Source organism: Anthonomus grandis, chromosome 5 (assembly GCF_022605725.1).
Source record: "Anthonomus grandis grandis chromosome 5, icAntGran1.3, whole genome shotgun sequence".
Classification (NCBI taxonomy): Eukaryota; Metazoa; Arthropoda; class Insecta; order Coleoptera; family Curculionidae; genus Anthonomus; species Anthonomus grandis.
In genome coordinates, this window is record NC_065550.1 from 28739804 (window position 1) to 28759629 (window position 19826).

General features: G+C 30.3%; 1 protein-coding gene across 1 annotated transcript in view; it reads right to left on the minus strand.

Annotated features, from left to right (window-relative positions):
• Positions 1 to 645: 645 nt before the first annotated feature.
• Positions 646 to 19826, minus strand: part of LOC126736765 (uncharacterized) — a 33027-nt gene continuing 13846 nt past the window's right edge. The window contains exons 11-19 of the mRNA XM_050441296.1: positions 7335 to 7425; positions 7151 to 7277; positions 6943 to 7086; positions 6555 to 6717; positions 6366 to 6496; positions 6116 to 6308; positions 1161 to 1441; positions 919 to 1107; positions 646 to 863 (exon numbers count right to left, since the gene is read on the minus strand). Of these exons, the coding sequence (XP_050297253.1) occupies positions 709 to 863; positions 919 to 1107; positions 1161 to 1441; positions 6116 to 6308; positions 6366 to 6496; positions 6555 to 6717; positions 6943 to 7086; positions 7151 to 7277; positions 7335 to 7425 (1474 nt within the window). The 3' untranslated portion in view covers positions 646 to 708. The remainder of the gene's footprint in view (positions 864 to 918; positions 1108 to 1160; positions 1442 to 6115; positions 6309 to 6365; positions 6497 to 6554; positions 6718 to 6942; positions 7087 to 7150; positions 7278 to 7334; positions 7426 to 19826) is intronic.

Consider the following 19826-nt stretch of genomic DNA (forward strand, 5'->3'; position numbering starts at 1 on the left):
TGTGTTTAACTTGCCTTAAGGAAGAAGATATATTTGGCGAAAGGTCCGACTTTTAATAATTGATCGTGAATTAAATCCTTAATCTAACAAATCAACTGCTATGACAGATTCATTTTTTAGTAGCAATCAATAATAGGATAAAATAATATGGAATAAATAAATGCAAAATTACTTATAAAATTAAAAAAGTTTTCTAGTTGCAATGACGATTAATGTTTCACTGGTCTGTTAGACACTCTGAAAAAACAATATGGAAACAACTATATAATTAAATTAAAAGAAAATTTTAATGTATATAGCGAAATATAAATAATTTAAACGTTTATGACTTTACAGAGCAAACAACTAAAAACGTAAAACTCCCTCGACTACCATTAAGGCAATTTAAAAGCAAGTGGAGTAAGAAAATATTAAAAAAGTTTCCTCGCAGGCGTACGTACACGGGGCGAGCTCACAAAGACTCTCCATAGAAAAGTTTTGGCAACTAAATGATTTTTTTATGAAAAGAGAATGCAGAGAGAAAACTTTCTAATATCCGCATTAAAAATTAAAAGTTTCTCTTTATTTTCTTTTTTTTGGTTTTATAGTGTTTTTTCGTCTACGTAGCACATTTGCACCTGCCCCAGTAGGAAAACAACAAAAAAATACAAAAATAGTGATTTTTAATTAAAAAAAATAACCTAATATTTACAGAATGTATATCAATACTCATATTTTGCTATTAGGGCTTTCAGATGCACGTTTATCCTTCTTTTTCGCATCTAAAATCATCTCTGTTCCCCACAAAAATATACAAATAACGTAGCAGCTGGTTAACAGATAGCAGACCATTTCATTACTGCCAGTCAATGATTTGGTTATACCTAAAAACATAAATAAATTTCTCATATTGGTTTACAAATGTGTATTAATACTGACTTATTAGGGGCCCAAAAGCCAACATTAGGATCCCAGTGAAGACCATAAATAAAGAAAATGCGGTGCTAAAATTGTCAGGATACTCCTCGGCCATAACCAATCCAAAAGGCGTTTGAATGAGACTTCTTAGGAACCCCAATATGCTTAACATAACCAGTTTCGTCACAAAAGTTGTGCTTAAAGCGAAACCTAAAAATTATGTATTAAAAAAAATGTTTTAAATGAAAAATACACATATCTACCAAATCTAAATATCACAGATAAAACAGATCCATAAAACACCAAATGTCTACTTTTTATTACGGTAAAACTGGATACGGCTGCGAGGACGATCCTGGAAACCAAGTCAGATCCAAAGAAAATTGATACGGTATTAGCTATGGTAGTGTGCTCGAATCCCAAATCACCCAATACCACCGGCAGTATCGTTATGAAGTAGATGTCGCTTGTGTAACTTAAGGCCAGGCCTGTACAAATGTTTAAGTACTTGCCTGACTTAAAGAGGGAAAAATCCATTAAGTTTCTGAAAAGAAAAGAAAGATTAATGGTAAGATTTAGTAACAGAAATAGAAAAAGTAAAAGAAATTGATAGAGAAAAGAAATAATTGAACTTATTCAGAACATCGAATAAATATGATAAATCTATACGGCGTTTAAAAAAAGTGTGGTATAGGCTACAAATAGGAAAAAACAGATTACTGAGAAAGTGAAAGTGAGAAAGATTAAATCGGAAACATGGACGAAATACTTTGAAAACCCATACATAAAAAAGGAAAGAAAACTTAATAATAATTTTAAAATCATAAGGCTACTGACCTCGGTATTTAAGATCTTGATTAAAATCTTTGCTACAATGCTCGTGAGAAAGGTGCCAATATCCAAAAAACAGTAAGGTTTTATGTTCAACAGATCAACGGTGGACGCAATATTTGTATTACGCTAAATGACTCTTGTTTGTCTGTTTTGTTAATTTAACCCAAAAATTCGATAGGGTCCCACTAGATGATGCAATAAAGATTCTAGACCAGGACAACATCGATTACTGGTACTAAAGAATTAAACAACGATAGACTATCTGAGGAAGAGCAAATCAATATGGGCATACCACAGGGTTACAGTTTTAGACTTACCTTTTAATATCATTATAGACCAAATCATTAAAAGTAAAAAAAAATTAACACCGGATATAGGATCAGCAATCGCACCAATAAAATATTATGCTATGCAGACGATGCAATCCTCATAGCAGAGAGTGAGGACGTCCTACCATGCCTATTATACAAGACGAAAATAACAACACACAAATTTAACATGAACATCGCAAGAGGAGAAACACAGTCAATGCTTTTCTCTTAATAACCCATAAGGAGCAAACTGGCAGTTGACAACAAGATAATCCAGCAGGTGAGAAGATTCAACTAGCTTGAAGTAGAGGTATAAAACGAAAGAAAGCTTATTGAAGAACCATGAATGCAAGCCATAAAAGCAACAAGAGTCAGCGGATACCTGAGAGATATCTTATGGAAAATTTAAATGATGAGTGCAAAAAGCAAGCTGAGGATGCATGTTAAGACCTATTTTAACGTTCCCTACAAAAACCAGGGCTGAAACACCAAGAATTATCCTAAATAAACATATAAAGAACCACCAACAAGGGCATTACCCTCGATGAAAGAGTAAGAGGCGAGGATATAATGATGAGTTAGTTATAATGTGGTAGAACACATAAGATCATATGGAAAAGATGCTAGATGAAAGATGGACAAAGTTAGCCATGTGGCAAAAACCAAAAAAGAAAAAGAAGACGAAGAAGACGAAGAAAAAGAAGAATTATTATTTTGTCTCCCTTTAACATATATAATATAGAGAGTTCTTATAGGAAAATCGACTAATATAAATTTTTCAATAAGAGCGATGCATGGTTAGTTTACGAACGTAAACTAGTTAAGAATAGGAAGCTTTCAGATTACAAAATCAGCTTATGATGACAAATTTCTTATTAAATTAATTTAAGAAATGATTAAAAAAACAATTCAGAACCATTCCTCCCACTTTTCTCTAATGCGCTTATAATATTATGCAGTTTTTTTAAGGGCCTTATTAATATTTTCTAAAGGCTTTAAGGAAATGTTCTTCTTTAATCTTAAGCTTTATAATACACAAATTCATATACAAAATGTTTTGCAATTATAATACAAATTATAATAGTATCTCTGACACTTAAACTAAATAGTAGATACACATTTAAGGTAATACAGACTGATGCTCCCAAATTAACGCATATTTGAAAGTAGTTGCAGAATTCTACGTCGATATTAACAGAGCTCTGCAGCAGACCCCTTTTTACTACACCTTAATTATATGAGATTTCAATGGGAAACTAGAGTAAAAGCAAAGTGACTGTAAAACTTAGCTGAGAGATCATCGGTTTGCAATATGGAACCACAAAGGATAGACACTGGTTAATTTCATGCAACAATACAACTTATATGCGATGAAAAGCTTCTCTAAAAAGACTCTTCATTGTACAAGATATCATAGTTCTAACAATTTATCTATAGAAAGCGATCAAAGAGCAGTCAAAACAAAAATCTTAATAAATTTAAGAAAAGGATAGGTCGAAGCAAATAAGGAAAAGAGGAGACAAATCAGTGGCATCAATGAAGAAAGCGAAAAATAAATACAACTTGGCTAGAATTGTAAAAAGAGAACAGATGAGCAGTGATTCTAGAAACCTGATGAAGAAAAACAATCAGGGAACATACTACATAGCTTAGAGAAAATATTAAAGAGGTATACAAAGTAATTCGAAGGCTACATAACACTGCAGAAATAACCAAGGTAATAGAGGAGAAGAAAGTTATCAGAAGGCAAAAAGACAAATATACAAGATTACAGATAGTAACCCTGGACTGATAAATAGGAACTATGAAAATTATAAGAGAATTCCATGTGGATCTCTACAAGAAAACAATAGTATCGAAGGGCACAGTACAAAACTATCAGGGGTCAGATATTCCAAATATCACACAAGAGGAAATTAACAACATCGGACATGAAAAAACCAAATTACCAGGTGACAACGGAGTAAGCATTGAAAATATCAAAATCGGAAGAACAGCACTACTAAAAATACTGTACAAACTTGCATTTATACAATACATGCCTGAGAAATACGACATACTAAACTATAGACCAATCAACTTAATTTCGGATCAGATTCTTCTACTACCAAAAGGCTAAGAATGAAAGTTGATCTCTACCAATCAAACGAACATGCAGGACACCGTAAGAATTCTGACAGCAATGATCACCTCCCCATGATAAAAATTCTCATTTAAAAGTTAACAGAGTACAATAAGCCTTTGGTGCTCATTTTCGTGGACTACGGAACTAAACTACGGACTAAAAAATTTTCGATATGTGGATCATCGTAGTATGCTCCAACATCTCGTGTAGTATTGAATCAACCATCGTTACACCAATCTTATAAAGCATATTTACATAGAAAGCGAATGCTCTCATTAGACTCCCTGAATATACTCCTGACTTTAAAATAGAGCGAGGTGTTTGGCTAAGTGATGTTATCTCTCCCAAATTATTCGCTAACCTGTTGGAGTATAAGTTCAACTTCAAGCGTTATAAGATCGAAAACTTTTGTATAAACATATATGGCGGAACTAATATCCCTCAAAGTTGGGCCAATTATCAACATCAGCAAGACCAAGTGCATGACCAATTGAGTCACCAGTGAGTTTTACTGCTGACTTTTACGGGTTGAATATTGAGCAAGTATCCTTCTATAACTGGGCCACAAAATTCGATTGGGGATAGACAATCAAACTTGTGAAATCGACAGAATATCACCCGGACGGCCTTTGGAAAATTGTCTATTACCAGTTTCCGAATGCGAAGTTGAGAAGAAGTGGAGTTATGGATGCCATCGCAATAATATAAAATCTCTAATGGAACTGGTGGCTAGAATAAACAATGGCAGATGGACGATAAAAATAACCAAATGAAGAGACTTATGTCCAGCATGTTGATTATTAGCTCACAGATGAAATCACATTTGAAAAAGGAACTAAGATATTGGTTCCTCTTTTCGGACTGCATTATGTTTAAGAACCATTTTAACTATGATGTACAAAGATTTGCAGATAATTATTTGATGAAATATACGCTGACAGTATGCTCTACTATTTTATGTACTTGGTGAAAAACAACAAGATTATAGTTTTATAGATTTTTTTATATTAGTGGATAACTTGCACTATATATTGCATAATTGGATTTGATATGCATTTCAACATATTGTTAATTTACTTTGATTTAGTGTAATATTGGTATAAAGTAAATGTCACTGGTGTAACTTAAGACATGCGTGTATATATTTCTACTTTTTCTTTCTTTTTTACGCATAAAAACCCATCACACGTACAAACCTGAAATCCAAATAATTGTATACTTTTCCTATGAAAAGAGTGAAACTGCGTCAATAAATAACGACCATAAGATTATTCAAGCAGTAATGAATAAATAGAATGCGATAAAGGTAAATACAGTTCTGTTATTTTTCTCTTCATGTTTTGTGTTTTTTTTATTTATTTTTTTAGCTATTTTAGCTCAAGCTGGTGAGACAAATGTTTCGAACTATATCACGATAACCATTTTTTTTTTAAATTTTTTTTAGGTGTATGCTTTTGCTCTTTTTTTAAAAAAACAATAAAAAAATGTTTTAAATTTGTTTCTAAATCCAAGAAATAATTGGACTAAATAAATAAATGTAAGTTAAATATATAAAAAAAAACAAATATATGTGTAAAAATACTAACAACTAAAAATTGAACGTGTTGTTCCAACATACTGCAACACCACGTCATACGCTCACCTTTGGCGAATTTTTTATTATTATCGAGTAGGTAAGTATCATACCGAATCCTCTAGCGCTATTGTCAAATCATGCGAGAAGAAGTGGTATTTTTTAAATTTTATTTACGTTTACTTATATACTTACGAAAAAATACGTATCAGATAAGAAACCGCAGTCCAACCTTTAATAATTTACTCCATGTCAAGAAATCTACTTAATAATGTATAGATTACGTGATAATTTCACAAATTTCTTAAAATTTTTCCCAATTCACTAATAATACTTAAATTGAGCATTAATGACAGTCACAACTGCAACACTCACCTTTTATTACAGGAATTCTCAACCCCTCTATTGATTTTTAGAGCCGATATGGCTTTATAAGGAGACCTAACATCTTGCTCAAAAATCAGCTCCTTAAGACTGTTGTGCTTCTTCAATAGAGGATCCCTCGATTGTTCTATCCTAAGATCAATTACAGATTTGCTTTTTACCGACAAATCATACTTCCTCCCAGCTGAAACGTTTAGAGAAACCTCTAATAAACGTTAAAGATCTCCAAAAAAAGCCTTACCAGAACTTTCCCTAATATTACTTATTAAATATCTGCCTCTACTACCCTCTTTGCTGCATTTAAATTTAGTTAAGAACATGGCTGACGGTATTGACAAAACGGTCAATCCGGAGAGAAACAATACGGTTGTCCTGTAAACGAAGACTTAAGTAAAATCCGGATCGATACAGGTGCATTAATAAAACTGACCTGTAGCCGCAGGTGGTGATTATGGCCGAAACACAGGGTGGCAGGACCATGCAGCAGGCCACCATTATAGCCTGGGACAGACTCATCATTAACGTTAAACGTTTGTCGAATGCGTCCGTTAGGGCTGTAAGGGACGTTGGCAGTAAAATGCCGTATCCTAAGCCTAAAATCAATGCTACTGTTTTAGCTTAAATTGAACAAAGAGAAGAGAGGCTTTAAATATTTTATTTCTATCCTATTACCTCGATTTTTTTAAAATTTTGACTATGACACAAAAAATAAATTAGTTTATATAAAGAATGCGATATAAGAATAAAAATTGACTTTTTACACTTTCGAAACTACTGTCTAAAAGCAGCACTTTTTTCGCGTAGTTTTTACCGCTTACCTTGAAAAAATCCATACATAACCAAAAACGTTATAAAATCGTTCACCAAAAGCAAACTAAAGCTGCCAATAAGACAAAATAGAGCCCCAAGCAGTCCTACGTTCCTACAGGACCAAATATTCAATAACACATTAGTTAATAGACCTGAAAATAAAATTATAATAATAATAATAATAATAAAAACATTGAAAATTATAAAATTTTGTACCTGCCATAGACATGACAGTATTAAAGGCTGCATTGGCTAGTGAAGTCCCGGTGGTTTCATCCCCTAAATTGGCCAAAAAGGGTCCATAAGTTATACCAAAAATGCATAGAGGCACTGCTCCTAGAATCTAAGAATTTTAATAAAAAAATAATTATTTTTCTTTTAATTTTTTTATTATACTTACAGCAATAATAGTGACTGAAATAAATACGGCATAACTGAAGATGTCTTCCTTGGACATATTTTTTTTTAAAGAAAACCTCACAAACCTGTTTTACATATTCACAATGTAACAACTGGAAGCTTCTTGTTTATATATAAAAGTTGTTATCTTTAAGATCTTAGATAGAGATTTCCATGATATCACTAATTAGGGAAACATTTCTATTTAAATTTGCACGTAAGCCCCCCATAAAGATATTATAGCAGGTTTTCGAAAGACAACAGAAGTATAATAAAATTATTGATAAAAAGACCAGATGTCTGGTGTCAACGATTAGCCTTAAGTAAATGTTAAATTTGTCGTTAATCGTTTGTTTTCGAACAATATATTTTTTTAGGAAAATTCTTTTAAAGTTTTGTAGATTTCTTTGCCTGTACAGATAAATTAAAATTATTTTCTTTATCTATAAAATCTGCAATTGATGATGATTAAAGCTCGATTCTGAGCTTGTGTTTTGGTTTGTCCAGAAAAAATTACGAAGGTGGATTAATTAGGAAAGTGACGCATTTTTCTGCTGTTTAATAGCAATAAATTGAACGTCATGTTAAAGTGAGACAATATGAAAAATTACATGAGTTTTTAATTTTTTAGTATGCCTAAGACACATCGGTTCATTGGTTTTATCAAAATATGAGACTACTTTTTATAACTAAATGATAAGTGTGTAGGGGAAATTAAAACCAAAACTAAAATAAATTATGAATGTGTTCTAACTGAAATTATTGACAGTAGGCTTAAAAGAAATCTACTAATTAAAAAAGCATCATCATATTTATACAATAGTTAAATATGAAGTTAAGGTTAGATTTTTATAGATAAGGTTTGAAGGATAAGTAATTATTTGTTAAAATTAGAAAAAACGGTTATTATACATATGTACTATACATAGTTTATGTTCATTATATGCACAAACTAACAAAAAATTTTAATATTTGTGTAAAAACATAAACATCAATAATTCTGTATTACTAATAATGCCATATACGATTTTATTTTATTACCATTTGTTGAAATATCCATTTTTTCTTAACATATCTAACCTCGATTCTATATGATGAAATATAAAGTAAATTGAATAATAAAGTAAATATACAAAACATAACCAAAATTGAATATTTACTCCCCTTAAACTAAAAAAAAATATTCCGAAATAGGTGAATAAAAACGTTAGGAAGACGGTGAACTCAAAATTGGGCGCTTCTTTTTTTATACGGTTTGAAGAAATACATTTTTAAAGAATGTATCTAGATATCTGTTGTTTCACTTTTTTGAATTTTAATTTTTTTTTTATTCAAACAGAGAGTCTAAATATAGAGTCTAAAATTAAAAATTCAGATATAAAACCACAGATGGCTTTTAAGAATATACCCTCATTGTAGATTCACATATTCATTTAACATATTTTATGTCGAATGCACCTTTTACACCCATATGACCTATGGCAATTTTATTTAATAAGATATTAAACATAAATTTGTCAGTGATAAAAAAATCCTCTATGGAAAAAACATTATACTAATAATTCATCTTATAGTCCAGGCGACTCAGTAGTAAAAAATGGTTATTTTTTTATCAATTTATTTTTCATTTGGCACTTGGATTATGTAAGAAGAAAACGTAGACTACGTTTTTGCTTATAGTCCAGGCGTATCAAAAGTTCAAATCCATTGATAAAACAAAATTAAGACTTTCGTCCTCAGACTATGATCGCATGGTCTAGGTGTACTTATACTACAAAAAGCTTAATAATGTCTATGAACATATAATTTCCAATAATTACCAAAAAATTATTCTTGGTAGGTATACTTGGTTTTGCTAAAAGTCAAATATTAGAAAAAAATTAGACCTACACATGCATAAAATAAACTTCTAGTTCAGATGTGCCTATACTAAAAAACTGATTTTTTTCCTATAAATTTAATAATTGAACCTACATTCTTAGACTAATATTTATGATAATAGCTTAGGTGTGGCATTAGTCCTATGGTTAGAACCTTTGGTTTGATATTCAAGAATTTTGGTTTGTGGTAAAACTGTCTGCAATCTGGTATTTGCAAACTTATAGTGCAGGTATTCCAGTACCAAAAAAATTGAAAAATTAAAAATTGAAATTATTTAAATTAATTTAAAATTTCTTTAAATTCAACTTCTATTAATGAATAAAAGTAAGAATTAGACACTGAGTATAGTTGTAATTAAAAAAAAATCCATTAAATCAAGTGAGAAAAGCGAATTAAAAGTTTTTTTTTGTTTTTTGATTTTAAATGCTCTGTCTTAAGAGCCGATCAACTGAAAAACTTTCAAAAACTTCAAACGAATTTTACTGCTTAATTACCTGGAATTCTTAGTTTAAATTAATTCAGTAGTCTAGGTAGTTGAGGCATAATTTTAATTAAAGTGCCTGACATCACTAATTAATTAATAAATTAATTACTCCAGGCAATTGAGGCATAATTTTTATTAAGGTGCCTAAGAACTTTAGCAGCCAATTTATACGGCTGAACTGCCGGGAATTCTCATGACCTTTACATTAAAAAATTAATTAATTATTCCTGACGGTTAAAGCATAATTTTAATTAAAGTGTCTGATATCAATTAATCAAAACTCTCTCATTATTTTCAGATAGTAAAAGCACTTGAAATATGTCTTTGTTTATAGTCTAGATATGCCAAAAATTAGGAAAAAAAGCATTAATGAGCAAAATAAGGTCTACACGCTCTGTTTACAATTTCATAGTTCAAGTGTTGCAGTACTAAGAAATACAGCAATTTCTAATTAATGGGAGATAGTTGGAATTATGCACTGAGTATATATATAGCTGTAATCCAAAAAAGCTATTAATTCTACTATTAATAATTAATCCTATATGTGGGTAAGTAGAAAAAAAAGTAGGAAAAACTGCCTGAAGCTTCAAAGAAATTTTAATGCTCAATTACCTGGAATTCTTATTTTAAAATAATTTATAAATTAATTAATTAGTCCAAGTAGTTGAGGCAAAATTTTAATTGAGGTAAGCGAGTCAAAATTTACACAAGAGTCATTAATTAGTTAATAAATTAATTATTCCAGGCAATTGAGTCACAATTTAATAAAGATATCTGAAATTTTAATAGATAAAATTTTTGACAGCTGAACTGCCTGGAATTCTCAATTAAAGGTAATTAATTAATTATTTTAGTTAAAACGTAATTTTAATTAGTGCTTGACATATCAAAAAAATAGGCCAAATATGCTAGTAATAAAAATAATAATAATTTTAATAAATTTCACAAAATTCAATGAACGCCTCAGGACTACATTTATGACCAGAATTCAGACGTGGCAGTAATAAAAATATTAATAATTTCCATGAATTTACCTTTACACTTGGACTAAATTTTAAATTGCATTCCGTTTGTGCATGTATTAAAAAATGCTTTAACTCTTCTTATAGTCCAGGCGTCTCAGTGTTAATAAATCATCTATTCAACTTTCATTAATTGAGTAATTTATACTTTTGGATTATCTAAGGAATTAATCTATCTAATTAGATTACAGCTTTGTTTATAGTCCAGACGTACGGTGTTAATTAGCTATAAATCTATAGTTCAGGTGTGCCTGTACTAAAAAACTGATTTTTTTTTTAATAATTTTAATAATTGAACCTACGTTCTTGGACTGTAATTAATGATAATAGTCCAGGTGTACCATTATTTAAAAAAATCTATTGACGGAACAAAGTTTGATTTACCCATTTTGATTACAATCTTATATAGTCCAGGACTAAATAGGTTAGTATATCCTCTTAAAAATTTAAAATATTGTATTCTGGATAGTGACGGCTTAATCAAGATATTTCCCTAGCTGGTTTAAGAATGAATATTAAACTGACTTTTTCGATTAGAAACTTAAAAGTACCAAAAAAATACAGTAATTTCTTTAAATTTAACTTCTATTAATGAATGAAAGTTGTATTGAAAAAAATCCATTAAATCAATAAGTGAGAAAAGTGAATTAAAAGTTTTTTTTTTTTTTAATTTTAAATGCTCCGTCTTAAGAGCCGATTAACTGAAAAACTTTCGAAAACTTCAAACGAATTTTACTGCTTAATTGCCTGGAATTCTTAGTTTAAATTAATTCAGTGGTCTAGGTAGGTGAGGCATAATTCTAATTAAAGTGCCTGACATCACTAATTAATTGATAAATTAATTACTCCAGGCAATTGAAGCATAATTTTTATTATGATGCCTAAGAACTTTAGCAGCCAATTTATACGGCTGAACTGCCGGGAATTCTCATGACCTTATTATAGTCTAGATGAGCCAAAAATTTGAAAAAGAAGCATTACTGAGCAAAATTAGGTCTACACACTCTGTTTACAATTTTATAGTTCAACTGTTGTAGTACTAAAAAATACAAAAATTTCTTTAAATTAATTAATGGGAGTTATATCCAAATTGAATCTATTAAAGGTTCGCTTAGAGGATCTACCTAGTGTATGTTCCTACTTTGATACCTTGCAATTAGATATTTTATCTTGTTCAGATGATGACAAATAGGATGAGCAATATTCCATTAGACACAACTTCGATGAAATCAAGTATACAGTTCATTCTTTAATTAGAGATTTAAGTACTCTAGTGGATGTTATCCCGAAAAGTGGCTGTAAGAGCAGCAATACTTTTGTTGGTGAATTACCAAGTAAAGATCATGAACATGATCTTGATCTACGTAGAATCAGAGTCCCTGTGTTTTCTGGAAATAGAAAAGATTAGCCTGCCTTTTATGATCTATTAAGAACCCTTGTACATGAGAAAAGATTCCTCTCCGATATACAAAAATTTCCAAATGGCTGTTCAAGGTGAAGCAGCTGAAATTATTAAAAATATTACTATAACTGAAGCCAACTACCATGTAGTATTTAATGCTTTTATTTAACCTTTTTTAGAATAAGAGAGCCCTAGCAACTGATTATTGGCTTGCTATATATAATGCACCTGTAGCAAAAACTCATTCTGCCTATGATCTAACACAGCTTATCACCACATTTTCTCAAAATATGGAAGCTTTAAATTCTTTGCAGGGAATTGCTTTGTGGGATTTCACCAAATTAAATTTGCTATTGCAGAAGATTGATTCTTCTATAAAAACCCGATTTAAAGTTGAGTGCAGTGACAAACCCATTCCTAGTTATGTTAACTAAATTTCTAATTAAAATGTAGGGCTTTGGAAAATATTGTTCTTCTGAATGAACCAAAAGTATTCTCCAAACCCACTTTAAGACAAAGGGAATCTTATGACCCCAATAAATTAAAACAAGTGGTGCCAACGAAAACTTTTATGACCAGTGTCGATCATGGATGTTTGTTTTGTAAACTAGATTCACACCCCTATATAAAGTATGAAAAGTTTATTAAGGCAAAAATTTCAGAAAGAAATTCCTTTGTAAAACAGCCAACGTATGTGTTTCAATTATTTCCTAAGACTCACACACGTGTGTCTGGATGTCCTGGAACCTGAAAGTTGTGTAAAGTTTGTTCCAAAAAACACCATACTTTGCTGCACTTTCAACCATCAAATAATGTTCCCAATGTATATGAATCCCCTACTAATAGTACGTACCATTTCCCCTGTTGTTCCTTGTTTGACAAGTCTGATTTCCCGTGAAGATTCTACCTTGTTAGCTACAGCTGAAATATCAGTATATTCTTGCCATTCTTGATTGTGCTAGTGTAACCAATTCTGTGACCTTATCTTATGTAAAGCGACTTGGTTTACCCATTACACCCAGCCGTATTACTATTCAAGGTATAAATAATATGTCTACATCTTTATAATTAGGTTCTGTTAACCTAAAAGTATTGTCCAAAATTGGCGTATTTTTGGAGTTTGAAGCCATTATTGTGCATTCCATCTGTGAAAATACACCAAACTATCTCATTAATACCACCAAGTGGAAATATTTGAAGGGTCTGGACTTAGCAGATAAGCATTTTAGTTTATCTCACAGTGTTAAAATGCTCCTAGGTATTTCGTTGTTTTCTCAGATTATCCTTCCAGGTCTTCCAGAAAAGGGACTAATGGTGGTCCATATGCTATTAAAACCATATTTGGATGGGTTTTAGTACGTGGAAATACTATTCCCACCAACGAATTTGTGTCATTGTGTACCTCTGTGCCAAGTAGCATCCCAATTCCTAATTCTCTCGATGTAAATTTGCATAGATTTTGGGAGCTTGAGAACATACCTGATAGGGTACCATCACCCGTACCAGTTGGAATTATACACTGAGTATATATATATATATATAGCTGTAATCCAAAAAAAATTAATTAATTCTACTATCAATAATTCATCCTACATGTGGGTAAGTAGGAAAAACTGCCTGAAGCTTCAAAGAAATTTTAATGCTCAATTACCCGTAATTCTTATTTTAAAATAATTTATAAATTAATTAATTAGTCCAAGTAGTTGAGGTAAAATTTTGACTCGCTTACCTCAATTAGTAAGCGAGTCAAAATTTACACAAGAGTCATTAATTAGTTAATAAATTAATTATTCCAGGCAATTGAGGCACAATTTAATTAAGATTCCCGAAATTTTAATAGATAATTTTTTACAGCTGAACTGCCTGGAATTCTCAATTAAAGATAATTAATTAATTATTTTAGTTAAAACGTAATTTTGTAATTTTGTTAGTAATAAAAATAATTTTAATAAATTCCACAAAATTAAATGAACGCCCCAGGACTACATTTACGACCAGAATTAAGACGTAGCAGTAATAAAAATATTAATAAATACCATGAACTTACCTTTACACTTAAACTAAATTTAAAATTGTATTCTATTTGTGCATGTACTAAAAAATGCTTTAACTTATCTTATAGTCCAGGCGTCTCAGTGTTAATAAATCATCTATTCAACTTTCATTAATTGAGTAATTTATACTCTTGGATTATCTAAGGAATTAATCTATCTAATTAGATTACAGCTTTGTTTATAGTCCAGACGTACGGTGTTAATTAGCTATAAATCTATAGTTCAGGTGTGCCTGTACTAAAGAACTGATTTTTTTTTTAATAATTTTAATAATTGAACCTACGTTCTTGGACTGTAATTAATGATAATAGTCCAGGTGTACCATTATTTAAAAAAATCTATTGACGGAACAAAGTTAGATTTACCCATTTTGATTACAATCTTATATAGTCCAGGACTAAATAGGTTAGTATATCCTCTTAAAAATTTAAAATATTGTATTCTGGATAGTGACGGCTTAATCAAGATATTTCCCTAACTGGTTTAAGATTGAATATTAAACTGACTTTTTCGATTAGAAACCTAAAAGTACCAAAAAAATACAGTAATTTCTTTAAATTTAACTTCTATTAATGAATGAAAGTTGTATTTAAAAAAATCCATTAAATCAATAAGTGAGAAAAGTAAATTAAAAGTTTTTTTTTGTTTTTTGATTTTAAATGCTCCGTCTTAAGAGCCGAGTAACTAAAAAACTTTCGAAAACTTCAAACGAATTTTACTGCCTAATTACCTGGAATTCTTAGTTTAAATTAATTCAATAGTCTAGGTAGTTGAAGCATAATTCTAATTAAAGTGCTTGACATTACTAATTAATTAATAATTTGATTACTCCAGGCAATTGAGGCATAATTTTTATTATGGTGTCTAACAACTTTAGCAGCCAATTTATAGGGCTGAACTGCCGGGAATTCTTATAACCTTTACATCAATAAATTAATGAATTATTCCTGGCAGTTAAAGCATAATTTTAATGAAAGTATCTGATCACAATTAATCAAAACTATCCCATTATTTTCAGATAGTAAAAGTACTTAATATGTGTCTTTGTTTATAGTCTAGATGTGCCAATGATTAAGAAAAAAAGCATTAATGAGCACAATTAGATTTACACACTCTGTTTACAATTTTATAGTTCGAGTGTTGTATTACTAAAAAATACAACAATTCCTTTAAATTAATTTTAATTTAATCCTACATGTGGGTTAAAAGTTTAACTTTGTTGGATTTTAATATGCCCCGTTTTATGAGCTCAGATTAACTGAAAAACTGCCTATAGCTTCAAAGAAACTTAAATGCTCAATTACCTGTAATTCTTATATTAAAGTAATTTATAAATTAATTAATTAGTCCAAGTAGTTGAGGCAAAATTTTGACTCGCTTACCTCAATTAGTAATGAAAGTTTTTTTTTGTTTTTTGATTTTAAATGCTCTGTCTTGAGAGCCGATTTAAAAAACTTTCAAAAACGAATTTTACTGCCTAATTGCCTGAAATTTTAAAGTCATTTGTAAATTAATTTAGTAGTCTAGGTAGTTGAGGCATAATTTTAATTAAAGTGCCTGACATTACTAATTAATTGATAAATTAATTACTCCAGGAAATTGAGGCATAATTTTTATTAAGGTGTAAAATAGGCCAAATATGCTAGTAATAAAAATAATAATAATTTTAATAAATTTCACAAAATTCAATGAACGCCTTAGGACTACATTTATGACCAGAATTCAGACGTGGCAGTAATAAAAATATTAATAATTTCCATGAATTTACCTTTACACTTGGACTAAATTTAAAATTGCATTCCGTTTGTGCATGTACTAAAAAATGCTTTAACTCTTCTTATAGTCCAGGCGTCTCAGTGTTAATAAATCATCTATTCAACTTTCATTAATTGAGTAATTTATACTTTTGGATTATCTAAGGAATTAATCTATCTAATTAGATTACAGCTTTGTTTATAGTCCAGACGTACGGTGTTAATTAGCTATAAATCTATAGTTCAGGTGTGCCTGTACTAAAAAACTGATTTTTTTTTTAATAATTTTAATAATTGAACCTACGTTCTTGGACTGTAATTAATGATAATAGTCCAGGTGTACCATTATTTAAAAAAATCTATTGACGGAACAAAGTTTGATTTACCCATTTTGATTACAATCTTATATAGTCCAGGACTAAATAGGTTAGTATATCCTCTTAAAAATTTAAAATATTGTATTCTGGATAGTGACGGCTTAATCAAGATATTTCCCTAGCTGGTTTAAGAATGAATATTAAACTGACTTTTTCGATTAGAAACTTAAAAGTACCAAAAAAATACAGTAATTTCTTTAAATTTAACTTCTATTAATGAATGAAAGTTGTATTGAAAAAAATCCATTAAATCAATAAGTGAGAAAAGTGAATTAAAAGTTTTTTTTTTTTTTAATTTTAAATGCTCCGTCTTAAGAGCCGATTAACTGAAAAACTTTCGAAAACTTCAAACGAATTTTACTGCTTAATTGCCTGGAATTCTTAGTTTAAATTAATTCAGTGGTCTAGGTAGGTGAGGCATAATTCTAATTAAAGTGCCTGACATCACTAATTAATTGATAAATTAATTACTCCAGGCAATTGAAGCATAATTTTTATTATGATGCCTAAGAACTTTAGCAGCCAATTTATACGGCTGAACTGCCGGGAATTCTCATGACCTTATTATAGTCTAGATGAGCCAAAAATTTGAAAAAGAAGCATTACTGAGCAAAATTAGGTCTACACACTCTGTTTACAATTTTATAGTTCAACTGTTGTAGTACTAAAAAATACAAAAATTTCTTTAAATTAATTAATGGGAGTTATATCCAAATTGAATCTATTAAAGGTTCGCTTAGAGGATCTACCTAGTGTATGTTCCTACTTTGATACCTTGCAATTAGATATTTTATCTTGTTCAGATGATGACAAATAGGATGAGCAACATTCCATTAGACACAACTTCGATGAAATCAAGTATACAGTTCATTCTTTAATTAGAGATTTAAGTACTCTAGTGGATGTTATCCCGAAAAGTGGCTGTAAGAGCAGCAATACTTTTGTTGGTGAATTACCAAGTAAAGATCATGAACATGATCTTGATCTACGTAGAATCAGAGTCCCTGTGTTTTCTGGAAATAGAAAAGATTAGCCTGCCTTTTATGATCTATTAAGAACCCTTGTACATGAGAAAAGATTCCTCTCCGATATACAAAAAATTCCAAATGGCTGTTCAAGGTGAAGCAGCTGAAATTATTAAAAATATTACTATAACTGAAGCCAACTACCATGTAGTATTTAATGCTTTTATTTAACCTTTTTTAGAATAAGAGAGCCCTAGCAACTGATTATTGGCTTGCTATATATAATGCACCTGTAGCAAAAACTCATTCTGCCTATGATCTAACACAGCTTATCACCACATTTTCTCAAAATATGGAAGCTTTAAATTCTTTGCAGGGAATTGCTTTGTGGGATTTCACCAAATTAAATTTGCTATTGCAGAAGATTGATTCTTCTATAAAAACCCGATTTAAAGTTGAGTGCAGTGACAAACCCATTCCTAGTTATGTTAACTAAATTTCTAATTAAAATGTAGGGCTCTGGAAAATATTGTTCTTCTGAATGAACCAAAAGTATTCTCCAAACCCACTTTAAGACAAAGGGAATCTTATGACCCCAATAAATTAAAACAAGTGGTGCCAACGAAAACTTTTATGACCAGTGTCGATCATGGATGTTTGTTTTGTAAACTAGATTCACACCCCTATATAAAGTATGAAAAGTTTATTAAGGCAAAAATTTCAGAAAGAAATTCCTTTGTAAAACAGCCAACGTATGTGTTTCAATTATTTCCTAAGACTCACACACGTGTGTCTGGATGTCCTGGAACCTGAAAGTTGTGTAAAGTTTGTTCCAAAAAACACCATACTTTGCTGCACTTTCAACCATCAAATAATGTTCCCAATGTATATGAATCCCCTACTAATAGTACGTACCATTTCCCCTGTTGTTCCTTGTTTGACAAGTCTGATTTCCCGTGAAGATTCTACCTTGTTAGCTACAGCTGCAATATCAGTATATAATACTACCTGCCATTCTTGATTGTGCTAGTGTAACCAATTTTGTGACCTTATCTTATGTAAAGCGACTTGGTTTACCCATTACACCCAGCCGTATTCCTATTCAAGGTATAAATAATATGTCTACATCTTCATAATTAGGTTCTGTTAACCTAAAAGTATTGTCCAAAATTGGCCCATTTTTGGAGTTTGAAGCCATTATTGTGCATTCCATCTGTGAAAATACATCAACCTATCTCATCAATACCATCAAGTGGAAATATTTGAAGGGTCTGGACTTAGCAGACAAGCATTTTGGTTTACCCCATAGTGTTAAAATGCTCCTAGGTATTTCGTTGTTTTCTCAGATTATCCTTCCAGGTCTTCCAGAAAAGGGACTAATGGTGGTCCATATGCTATTAAAACCATATTTGGATGGGTTTTAGTACGTGGAAATACTATTCCCACCAACGAATTTGTGTCATTGTGTACCTCTGTGCCAAGTAGCATCCCAATTCCTAGTTCTCTCGATGTAAATTTGCATAGATTTTGGGAGCTTGAGAACATACCTGATAGGGTACCATCACCCGTACCAGTTGGAATTATACACTGAGTATATATTTATAGCTGTAATCCAAAAAAAATTAATTAATTCTACTATTAATAATTCATCCTACATGTGGGTAAGTAGGAAAAACTGCCTGAAGCTTCAAAGAAATTTTAATGCTCAATTACCTGTAATTCTTATTTTAAAATAATTTATAAATTAATTAATTAGTCCAAGTAGTTGAGGTAAAATTTTGACTCGCTTACCTCAATTAGTAAGCGAGTCAAAATTTACACAAGAGTCATTAATTAGTTAATAAATTAATTATTCCAGGCAATTGAGGCACAATTTAATTAAGATTCCCGAAATTTTAATAGATAATTTTTTACAGCTGAACTGCCTGGAATTCTCAATTAAAGATAATTATTTAATTATTTTAGTTAAAACGTAATTTTGTAATTTTGTTAGTAATAAAATTAATTTTAATAAATTCCACAAAATTAAATGAACGCCTCAGGACTACATTTACGACCAGAATTAAGACGTAGCAGTAATAAAAATATTAATAAATACCATGAACTTACCTTTACACTTAAACTAAATTTAAAATTGTATTCTATTTGTGCATGTACTAAAAAATGCTTTAACTTATCTTATAGTCCAGGCGTCTCAGTATTAATAAATTATCTATTCAACTTTCATTAATTGAGCTAAAATATACTCTTGGATTATCTAAGGAATTAATTAATCTAATTAGATTACACCTTTGCTTATAGTCCAGACGTACGGTGTAAATTAGCTATAAATCTATAGTTCTGGTGTGCCTGTACTAAAAAACTGATTTTTTTTTAAAAATTTTAATAATTTATCCTACGTTTTTGGACTATTTATGATAATAGTCCAGGTGTACCTAAAATGTTTAAAAAAAAATGGAACAGAGTTAGATTTATATTTTTTGATTACAATCTTATATAGTCCAGGACTAATTAGGTTAGTATATTCTCTTAATAATATAAAATATTGTATTCT